At 56.6% G+C, this 11376-nt stretch overlaps 1 protein-coding gene across 3 annotated transcripts in view; it reads right to left on the bottom strand.

Annotated features, from left to right (window-relative positions):
- Nucleotides 1–5304: 5304 nt before the first annotated feature.
- KCNIP3 (Kv channel interacting protein 3, calsenilin) overlaps nucleotides 5305–11376 on the bottom strand; it is a 96357-nt gene continuing 90285 nt past the window's right edge. For all 3 annotated transcript variants that reach the window (XM_010829572.1, XM_010829574.1, XM_010829573.1), the window contains 4 exons: nucleotides 9442–9549; nucleotides 8650–8754; nucleotides 7964–8026; nucleotides 5305–7397 (listed from right to left, as the gene is read on the bottom strand). In XM_010829572.1, the coding sequence (XP_010827874.1) occupies nucleotides 7350–7397; nucleotides 7964–8026; nucleotides 8650–8754; nucleotides 9442–9549 (324 nt within the window). In that variant the 3' untranslated portion in view covers nucleotides 5305–7349. The remainder of the gene's footprint in view (nucleotides 7398–7963; nucleotides 8027–8649; nucleotides 8755–9441; nucleotides 9550–11376) is intronic.

The raw sequence follows: 11376 nt of genomic DNA, 5'->3' as shown, positions 1-11376 counted from the left end.
TTCCACGCGCCTCCATTCCCGCCTCCATTCCCGCAGCTCCTAACAGTGGCAAAATGGCCGCCACAGCCCTAGGGCTCACCTCCCGGCTTCGGTGAGGGAACAGTGTCTTTCCCAAGCATTCCCAGCAGCAGAGGTCTCCCTGGGGCCTTGTCAGCTTTCCCTTGGAAGGGGTGCCCCCCACTCCCGCCCCAGAGTTGTGGGGGTAGCTAATGCACCAGCTGGCTTGGGCTGGCCTTGGAGGTCAGGTGAACTCCAAGACTGCACAGATAGAGAGCGGAGGGGTCCCCAGGCAAGACTGAGGGGCGTGGCCAGGAGAAGAGGGCGTGTCTGCGGAGGCTGAAGACTGATGTCCAATCGGCTGGTCTTCCTTGCCCCCAGACACCCATGTCAGCAGGAGAGAAGTTCCCAAAGGCCTTTTCTTGCCAGGGGAACAGAGGGGTCATGTCGGGGAGGGATGGATGGGCAAAGATCGTGCATCCACAGGGGTTCAAGAGAGGTGAACCCTGTGCCTAGGACGAGGTGTAAGAGCAAAGGCAGGTAGGGCAGTGGCAGGTGAGTTAGAGGGAAGCTGGGCTTTCCTGCTGGAGGAACAGACAGAATAAAAAGGCATACAGTGAGACTTGCAGGGTGGTCCAGTGGCCAAGACGTCATGCTTCCAATGCTGGGGACATGGGTTCGATCCCTGGTCAGGGAATTAAGATCCTGCATGCCACACGGCTAGGCCAAAAAAAAAAAGGCACATAGCAGTTGGCAAGGAGCCCAGTTCTAAGACTGGCAGCCCTTCCTAGTCAGGGCAGCTGTCAAGGGGACAGTTTTAGGTTGGATGGAGCCCTGACTGGTGTCATCACCACCCAAGAGAGGGCTGTGCTTGAGAGGCCCTGAATATCTTCTAGGGCCACACTGGGCCTTCCTGCCCGGCCCACTCCCCTTACACTGTCCCTCCTCTGGGACCTCTCAGCTCTGGTTTACCACTAAGTCATGTCCAGCTCTTGTGACCCGATGTGGACTGTAGCCCGCGAGGCTCCTCTGTCCCTGGGATTTCCCAGGCAAGAATACTGGAGTGGGTAGCCATTCCCTTCTCCAGGGATCTTCCGGACCCAGGGATCATACCCTTGTCTCCTGCATTGCAGGCAGATTTTTTACCCACTGAGCCACTCAAGAAGCACGGGCTAAGCTCTGGCCACGAGCTAAGCGGTTTCTCCCAGGCCCCCTCATCTTGGCCAGGATGACTTCCGTTCTGGCCACAAGCACCACTCCTGATGCATCGGGCCCCACCTATACCCCACTCTCCTCTCCAGTTTCTGAACCCCGAAAAGCTCATCCTGCAGGCAGCTCGAGCCTGTACTTTCTCTGTGCACCCAGCGGCTTCAGACAAAGTCCTGTGCTCTGAGCTGACCACGTGACATCAGAGCTGGCTGGGCCTGCTGCTCCCCTCACCCAAAGGGCCAGGGCCCCTGTGAGTCGGCCGGAGGGCTGGCAGCTGTGTCCATGGCCTTGGGGGCTTGCCTAAGGTGGAAATTTGATGGGGGCAGTGAAAAGAACAGGGACCATGTTAGGATGACAAAACCTGGCTCAGGGAGGGCCTGTATGAAGTCTCAGAGTCCTCCTGACTCAGTGGCATGGCTCTGGTCTGGACTGTGTTCATGAGGGAAGATGGACAGATGAGGGAATAAAGGTTTCCAAGCACTGTGAGCAGACGGCCCGAATACCGCACTGATGAGTGCATGCTCAGTTGCTCAGTCATGTCCAACTCTTTGCAACCCCACCAGGCTCCTCTGTCCATGGGATTCTCCAGGCAAGAATACTGGAGTGGGTTGCCATTTCCTCCTCCAGGGGATCTTCCCGACCCAGGGATTGAACCTGTGTCTCCTGTGGCTCCTGCACAGCAGGTGTTTTTTCTTACTGCTGAGCCATCGGGGATGCCCCATTACTCTGTGGCAGGCTCCTCAACTTCTCGCCTGGAATGTGTTTCCTCTTGTTTTATTCGCAGGTCTATGGGAGGCCCCGGCGCCCTGCAGTCCTCTGCGGCAAGCTTGGTTCCCAGCCTTCAGCTTCCCTCGTGGCCCGAATCACTGCCTTGGGCGTTTCTGCCTTGGGTGACCCCACAGACTCGAGTTTCCTGAAGGCAGAGCCTGTGGCTTGTCCACTGTGGTCTCCTCACAACACGGCCCACACCCGGTGTGTGGATAGCATTGACTAGAGGGAGGATAATGCCTCCTTTTGTGTGGACCTGGGAACTCGGAACTTGGAAGGAGCAGGGAAGAAGGTCACAGGGACGTCCCTGCCTGGTGGACAGGAATCCCACCCGAACAGACACTTGGGGTCTCAGACAGCCCAGTGTTTCTCCTGCAGTGCTATCTCCTGCTCAGCCTTCTAGACTTCCCCTGGGAAGGGAGTGAGTGCGCTCTTCAAGCTTCTTTTCAGGATTTTCAAAAGCCTTGGGACTTCCTTGGCTGGCCCAGTGGTTAAGACCCTGAATTTCCATTGCAGGAGGCATGGGTTTGATCCCTGTTGGAGAACTAAGATCCTTCATGCCGGGCAGCCAAAAAAAAAAAAGAAAAAAGAGAGAGAGAGAGAGAGAAGGAGAGAAAAAGGGAGGGGGGGAGCCTAATAGGTTAAGTCTAGCCTGACTAATCCAAATGTACACTGCGCTTTGGGTTGGAATGAAGTCAGCTCTGTGTGGTAACAGTTATGCAGTCTCATGAGAGTTATGTGTCCTAGTTAATAAAATATGGCCGATAGTATGTCTTGCTCCCAGCACCCAGTGGAGAAAGGCTGGCATATGAAACTGTCTTCAGGATCTTAAAAGAAATGACAAGTAGCTTCCCTTCCAAGAAGCTTCCCAGGGGACCTGAGAGCAGGAAATCAGTGGAGGCAGGTGTGTGGTGCTGTCGCCCCCTGGTGGTAGATTGGAAGCATAGCACTTGGAACCAGAGGTGATGAACAGAAGCAGGGGAAGGGGGCCACAGAGGATGAGATGGTTGGATGGCATCACCAACTCAGTGGACATGAGTTTGAGCAGCTCTGGGAGATGGTAAGAGACAGGGAAGCCTGGCATGCTGCAGTCCATGGGGTCGCAAAGAGTCAAACTCCACAGCGACTGAACAAATGGACAGAGAAGGACTTGGCTCAGTGGTAAAGAATCCGCCTGCCAATGCAGGAGACTTGGTTTCAATCCCTGGGTTGGGAAGATCACCAGGAGAAGGAAATGGCAACTCCCTCCAGCATTCTTGCCTGGAGAATCCCATGGATAAAGGAGCCTGGGGGGCTGCAATCCATGGGGTCCCAAAGAGTTGGACACGACTGAGCAAATAAACGCATTCACACACAAAACCACAGATGGAAGAGGAAGAGGAACCACAGATCTTCTAAATCACAGACTGGTCATTGCCCTGGAAAGTTGTGCTGCAGAGCTGGGTGGAGGAAGGGTATGGGTGCCTTACTCAATTTCAATTTCAATTGAAATTATTTCAATTCTATAAAGGTTTGTGAGTCAAGCAGGGACATGGGATGCTAAGTGCTGGCTCAGGACCCTGGGCAGGTCAGCATGGCCACGCAGTGAGTGGTGGCAGGAGGGTGGGGCACACTGATGGCTCTGCCTGCCTGCCCTTCCTTAGCTGGCTGACTCCTAAATGGGCCTTGGGGTTACCAGGGAAACTGGAGACCATCACAGATTCATTTGCAGCCCCTGGAAACTTCTGAAATGTCTGTACTTCCTCTGGTGGTTTATTGGTATGAGTCACTCTCTGATAGAAAGGGAAAAAAATGCATGAAAACTTCATTTTCATGAAAACTTTTTCGGTAGGACAAGAAGGAAGGATGCCCGTGTTTATAACTGTGTGTGTGTGCTCAGTTGTGTACAACTCTCTGCCACCCCAGGCTCCTCTGTCCATGGGATTCTCCAGGCATGAAGACTGGAGCGCAGGTTGCCATTTCCTTCTTCAGGGGATCTTCCCGACCCAGGGATTGAACCCGAGTGTCCTGTGGCTTCTGCACTGGAAGGTAAAGTCTTAACCGCTGGGCCACCAGGGAAGTTCCAGAGGATTGTTTTTCTGCTCATTTTACAGATAATGTAACTGAGGCTCAGCCAGGTAAACTGACAGGCTTAAGAGAGAATAGAAAGCCCCAGAATCAAAGCGTGGGCCCCGTGCTTTAGAGACGTGGGCCTTAGAGACACGGCACAGCTCGCTGAGCTCTGTGGGCGATCATGAAGTGGGCACCTCAGTGCTTACACCTGGTCTGGAGCCCCCTGCCTGGGTCCAAGCCCGGGCTCCACTCTTCAATGGCTGAGGGTTGTCTTAACAGCTTCCCCATCTGTGCCCAAAAGGCTGTGGCCAGGGCAGGTGCACTCAGTGCAGGGACCAGCCCATGGAACTGCAAGACAGCCCATCCTAGGCAGCAAGGTCAGGGCTCCCCTGCCTGGATGGTGTCCGGACCCTGGGAGTCCGGTAGCCTGCAGCCTTTGGTGTGTCTGGTGGTAGGACGGGGCTCCTGCTGTCAGTCCTGGTTACTGATGAGATTCCCGTCAGCCAAATCGGGTGACTCATGGAGGATGAGGTCTGTGTTCACAGTGGAGGTGACGTCACATGGCTTGGGGTCTGGCCCTTGAAGCGCTGCCAGACGCTCAGAACCTCCATCCCTGAGTTGGGGCTTCCCTGGTGGCTCAGACAGTAAAGAATCTGCCTCCAATGCAGGAGACCTGGCTTTGATCCCTGGAGAAGGGCATGGCAACCCACTCCAGTATTCTTGCCTGGAGAATCCCATGGACAGAGGAGTCTGGTGGGCCATAGTCCGTGGGGTTGCTGAGAGTTGGATACAACTGAGCGACTCACACTTGCATTTTTGACTTCTTTCACTTCTCCTCCCCGAAGCTTCTCATTGCCCTTCTCCTGGCATAATCCGCACTGAGTTTAGATTTTTGAAACTAAAACCAAGAAAGGGAGATGTCTTCAGGCAAATTCTGGTTCTGCCCTGTGACCTGCACCCTCTAGCCAAGGGGATATGCAGAAATGATTTCTTGGAGCTGGAAGAAAAAAACCTGTGAACGAAACACAATGGCACCTCAAGGAGTTACGCTACCCCACGGCTCTGTATATAGGCTGGAGGGCTGGAGCATCTCACAGAGGCTTCCGAACCGTGGGCCTTTCTTCCTGACTCTGCTTTCAGTGACCGTACGCTGGGATCTTGGACAATTCAGGGAATGTTAAACATTTACCAGCTCATCTCTGGGCAGCAGCCTTGGCTAACAGCAGCAGGGATGGGAGAGGCTGGACGAAGAGTCAGGATAAAGCCACCAAGAATCGCTCTCCTTTGTCAGGTTTATTTTATTAAAATATACAGGACTGAATACTGGTGGGCGCTGAGAACAGGCACCACTCTCCTCGGCCGCGCCAAAGGGAGACACTTCTGCCATGCAGACATGCGGCCAGCCCGCGTCCCAGCATGGGAGGCAGACCCCTCCGGGGGCATGTGCAGCCCAAGGCCAAGGTGGGGAGGGCAGAGCGTGGGGGCGGTGACCCTCTGCTTTGGCCTCAGGCCCTCAGAAGCAAAGCCTCGCCAGCGGGGAGGGCTGGGCTGAGGGCTGGGAGTCGGGGCTGAGAGAAGATCCCTGAGCCAGGGAACGCTGATGCCCTCCTCCCTGGGGAGGGGGAGGGGCCCCAGTCAGACTGGAGGTGGGGTGTCAGTGCAACTCCACGGGGGTCGCCCATGTGTGGCGCCCAGGGGTCCCCGTGGCTGAGCCAGCCCATCTCCACGGCCTCGGCCGCCCGGTCCCCGCTCATCTTCAGGCCAGGTCCGGGCAGAGACCGGGGGCGGCAGCCGATGGAATGTATGACCGGGAATGTTCTGGGACTGCCGTGCTGCCTGAGGCTGCGCCCCTCCCGGGCGGCCTGGGCCACAGGGAGCAGCCCCGCTCCCGCTCCCGCCGGCTTCTGGTGACCTGCCCCTCGGCCCCGCGCCCCTTAGCGGCGCTGGGCTCCGGCCGACGTCTGCCTGTCCTCAGGGCAGTACCCGGCCAAGCAGAATCCCTGGGGTTTGTGCTTTTGAATGTTGGTGAGCTGGGCTGGGCTCGGAGAGTTGGGGGTGGGTGGGGGGGCCTCAAGCCACCCCCGCCACACACACACTGCTCAGAGGCACAGAACTGACTCCCCACAGAACCCCGGGGGCCTCCTGATGCGGGCTGGTGGGGCCCAAGCCTCAGCCCACCTGGAGGGCCTTGCCTTGGAAAGCAGACAGTCTCTGGCTCTCCTCATGGGCTGCAGCCTGAGCTTCTGGGGGCACTTGTGCTTTGCGCATGGGGTTGGGTGAGCCTGTGTGTGGAGGGGCGGCCACATGGCTCCAGGACCCTAACCACGAAGAGGGGAGCTCATCCAAGCTGGGGGCGGGGAGGCAAGGGAGATGGGGGCCAACAGGAGAGAGAAGCCCCTTCCCAGGCCTGCTTGGCCCCCCTGGGCTCCCTGGCTGCTAGGCCCTGAGCCCTGGGACCTCTTCTCAGGACCCCTGAATGACGACCTGGGTGGCTGAGGGCTGTGGGCAGCTCCTCCTGTTGTGCCCTCACTGAGCCAGCTGGAGCGAGGGAGGCGGCCTTGGCAGAGAGGTCCTGTCAGATTCCCACCAAGAACCCCAGTCCCCAGACTGGAAGCCCCCTTACTGGGTGGAGAACAGTGCCCGCTGGTGTGTCCCCACTGGGGCTCACACAAGCTCAGTGGACGGTGGGTGTCCTGACACCAGGGAAGCGTTTTCAGGAGCAGCAGGCTCTAAGTGCCACCTCTTTCCTGGTCCGAATTCCCTTGACCCTGCGCTGCCCCTCTGGGGTCCTGAGCTGAGGGCCATTCTGGAAGGGTCGTCGGTGGGCAGGGAGTGGCTGGGGGACAAGCAGGTCAGCACAGCCCCCGGGGCCTGACATGTGAGTGTAGTGGAAAAGAGGGGTGGCAGAAGGGAGGGGCGGGCAAGTGGGCTCACAGGGCTGGGGCCTTAGCTTTGCAGGCTGGACCCTCATCTGTGGATGACCCAGCAGCCAGCGGCCTGAAGATGCCTCTCTTTCAGCTGTCCACCCAAGAGGCCTGGGAATGGGGTTCTGGGAGCTGTGTGGCACGTGTTCCCTGGACTCAGCTCCCAGCCAGACCCAGCCCCTCTCTCATCTCTGTCCCCCCACCTGCCAGCCCAGATGAAGGGTGTGTGTGTGTGTGGGGGGGGTGTTTGTGTGTGTGTGGAGCAAACTATTCACTTTGTGCAAATATATTAGAAAAAAGTTTCTCATGGAGGTTGCTCCCGGCAGGACTGAGGTTTCTTTGGGGGCAGAGGTGGCGACAGCCACTCAGGGATCCCCCCACCTTCCCCATGCACAAGTCCTAGATGACGTTCTCGAACAGCTGCATGGAGCTCATGATGTTCTCGTCCTGCGTGGAGAGAGAGGACCAGAGGCCTGGTCAGCCCTGGGCGGCGCCCATCTCCAGCCTCACCGTGCTCAAAGTCTCATTAGGGACCTGCGACCCTCCGAGGACTCTGCCCATCTCATTGGATGAAGGAGGAGCTGGTGATGTAGAGCTTGTGTCCAGCTCCAGGGTCTGATGGCCAGTCCGTCTGGGAGATGTTAACCCACTGATAGACAACTGCCACCCACCCAGATGCAGCCAGGGCAGCTGAGGGGAGGGAGGCGGGTGGAGGCCCAGCGTCCTGTCCCCTGAAAGCGCTCTGCAGAGGATGTTTAGCCGCGATGCCAGGGGGGGACTCCAGGCTCCTTCCCACTGCGTGACCCGGTCCTCAGGGCCCCGTGTCTGTCCCCTCTGACGGGGGCCACTGAGGGGGGCTGCGGGACGTGGCCTGGCTAGGCTGTGGGCTGGCAGGAGCGGGCAGGGCAGGAGTGAGCACTGGTGAAACAGTGCAAGTGGACGTCGGAAGTCTGCGCTGAGGAGGGGACTGGCTGGGCCGGGACGCAGGGGTTCCGAGCCTTGATGCTGCCTACCTTCTGACAGGTCTCCAGGAACTCGTCGATGGTCACCACCCCATCCTGATTCCGGTCCATTTTCTGCAACTCAAGCCATGCCCTCAGTGAGGCTGTGTCCCGCTGGGGCTGCCCCCTGCCCTAGGCCTGAGGAATGGCGCTGGGCAGGCGTGTGCCCTCCACCCCAACCCGTCCCCTTGGCCCTCTCCCTGGGGTGCAGGCCACACAAAATGCCCTTTCAAGCCGCCTCCACCACACCACCAACCACTCTGGTATCTCCCCAGCCCGCCCCCAACCTCAGCCACCTCCCGGCAGGCACCCCCATGCTCACAGACCCCCCTCATCTCCCTGACAGACAGCTGGGAAGGTGGAGTGGCTGAGGGCCCTCAGGAGCGGGAGATGGAGCCTCAGTCCCCCTAGGCCCCACGGACACAGAGCAGTGACCTCAACACCCTCCCCTCGGAGAGAAGCCCCTGGTGGAGATGGGGTGGCAGGGGGTGGGAGAAGCTCTGGCCGGGGGGTAGCGGCTGACTCAGAATCCATGAGCCCGTCTGCTCTGAGACGAGGTTCAGCAGATGGGGGGCAAAGGGATGGTTTTAATTCTTTCAGCCAGCCAGATGAGGAAGTTGCACCTCCCATGGGAGCAGCAGGCCCTGAGAGCAGAAGCCCCTTCCTTCCTCTTCTGGCGACCTCTTCCGCGCGCTCACCTGGAAGAACCTCTCCACGTGCTCCAGGGGGGCGTCCTCTCGCAGAATAGGGTAGGTATGGCGGCCCATCATGTCATAGATGGACTTCATGATGGCCAGCATCTCCTACGGGGGGAGTGAGGGGAGGGCGGAGGGGCTGGCATGAACCTGGCTGCCAGGTGGGTGAGCGGGCGAGGCTGTACGGGCCAAAGAGAGATAGGCTCAGCCCCATCCAGTCCACCCAGCGCAAGCTTCTGACTCTCCAGGGCATCTGGAGATAGGTTTTTATGTGCAAACTCTAGAATTTGTTCCAGCCAAACACTCTTTTTTGTATATGAAATATTCCTTTTTTTGGTATATGAACTATTTCTTACACACCAGAAAGAGTGTTTGGGCCAAACAAAACTGGACTGTGGGCCCGTTGACACCCTACCTTAAGGGACCACACTGCCCTCCCTTGATTGCTGGGAACCAAGGCCAGCTCTCCCACCCCTGCCTCCAGCTTTTCCACTTGGGTCTCCCACAGGACCTCGCAGTAAGAAACAGTGATCGGGGACCTTGTTGACGGGGATGGAGATGTGTGGTGAGGGGCACACAAGCTCCATGCTCTGCACACCCAGGTGTCCAGGCCGAGAGCCTGGCAGAGGAGTTCCTGGCTACTGTCCCCTCCGAGGGCGGGCTGGGTGCTCTGTCTTTGGACAGGGAGGGGAAACGGGAAATGAGGGCAGCGAGAGACAGGAGGAAAGAGGTTGGGGGTGTGGAGCAGCGGAGCAGGCAGCCAGGCTACGCTCAGCTCCCCAGGCAGCCCCGTACCTCTTTGGTGATGTAGCCATCCTTGTTAATGTCGTAGAGGTTAAAGGCCCACTTGAGTTTCTCATGGACTGTTCCTCGCAGCAGGATGGAGAGACCAACCACAAAGTCCTGTGGGGAAAGGGCGGGGGTGACAGCCGAGGCCCCAGATTCTATTTCCAGTTTGCCGTGAGGCTTCCACTAAAGTGCCCATCTGTATAGGTGAGGCGCCTCCATCACAGACCGGGTGGACGGTGCCCCTCAGGTGAATACAATGTGAGTGTGAGTGTGAGTGTGTGAGTGTGCGTGCGCGCATGCATGTGTGTGGTGGGGATGGCATGGTGGCTGGTGTTGATCATCTCAAAGAAAAGACATTCAAATGTATGACTTTTTTTTTTTTTTTTGAGAAGCTTTGAGATCTCAGTTCCCTGACCAGGTATGAAGCTCAGGCCCGCAGCGCTGAAGGCGTGCAGTTCTAACCACGGGGGCACCAGGGAATTCGACCCATCTGATGCATTGCCACTGACAGAGAAGGCCTGAGGGCGCTCCTTTTGTGAAGAGGGCACACTAGTCACGTTACCAAGTGTCTGCGTGCCAAAGTGCTTAAAAAGCTACACCTTAAAGACTAAACCAACAGCTCCGGGGCCCCGCTGCACCTGTGCGCAGTCACGTCTGAGATGGGACAGGTTATTACTAGCGTGACAAGACATGAACGTTCAAATGGCTTTTGTGTGAAAACTTCAACTGTTTTGTTGGAGCATTTGGTGGAAAGCAATTCTTTCCTGTCACTTCCAGAAGGTTCGAAGTTAACGCCCTTCCTGCCCCACGGGGTCTCCCAGGCTGCTCTGAAAGAAGGGAGCTGAGAGGGGCTGTCCTGAAGGTGGGAAGTGGGGGACGGTGGACTGTGAAGGGACAGGCCCTGCTCCAAGGGGCTTGGTCCCCACTCAAATTTTAATGTTTATTTTTGGCTGCACCACATGCCTTGTGGGATCTTAATTTCCCCAACCAGGGGTCAGATCCGGGCCCTAGCAGTGGAAGTGTCAAGCCCTAACCACTGGACCAACAGGACCTCATTCAAATTTTTTATTTTCTGGATGAGAGGAAGCCTGTATCATGAGAAAGAAAGACTAAGGAAAACTGAGAAAAGCAGTTTTGAAGAAACAAAAATTATTCCAGGACCAAAAAAAAAAAAAAATTCACAGAAACTATTAGATTCAGGGATTAGAAATCTGGCATCCTTATAAAAGAATGGCTTCCCTGGTGGCTCAGTGGGAAAGAATCCACCTGCAACACAAGAGATGTGGGTTTGATCCCTGTGTCGGGAAGACCCCCTGTAGGATGAAATGGCAACCCACTCCAGTAGAGGAGCCTGGTGGGCTACAATCCATGGGGTCTCAAAAGAGCTGGACATGACTTAGGGACTAAATAACAAGAACAACGGTAAGAATAGGGTGCTATTAAAAGGGAATACTTGATGTCAATTACAAATTGGCACTTGCCATCCATCTCTCCAAGGATTAAATCATGTGCTGCTGCAGCTGCTGATTTTCAACACCCGCTGAAAAGAGTTCAGGGTGGAGAGCAGGAATGAGGCACTCTGTGCTCTGGGAAAAACTGGTGGGACAGGTCTTCAGACAGTTAGGTGTATTTTCAGGAGCCAGTTTTATGAGTCTGACTCTTGTATCTCCTTATTTCTAGAAAAGCACTAAAATCCTTCATGGTGACTGCTCCTTGTGACTAGCAGAAATTGAAAGTGTTAATCACTCAGTCGTGTGCGATTCTTTGCAGCCCCAAGGACTGTAGCCTGCCAGGCTCCTCTGTCCATGGGATTTCCCAGGCAAGAATACTGGAGTGGGTAGCCATTCCCTTCTCCAGGGATATTTCAAAGCCAGGGATAGAACCTGGGTCTCCTGCATTGCAGGCAGATTCTTTACCATCTGAGCCACCAGGGAAGCCCGT

The sequence above is a fragment of the Bison bison genome, unplaced genomic scaffold (assembly GCF_000754665.1).
Source record: "Bison bison bison isolate TAMUID 2011002044 unplaced genomic scaffold, Bison_UMD1.0 scf7180017864508, whole genome shotgun sequence".
Classification (NCBI taxonomy): Eukaryota; Metazoa; Chordata; class Mammalia; order Artiodactyla; family Bovidae; genus Bison; species Bison bison.
The sequence above is the reverse complement of the archived record's forward strand: the minus strand, read 5'-3'. Positions and strand labels throughout refer to the sequence as shown.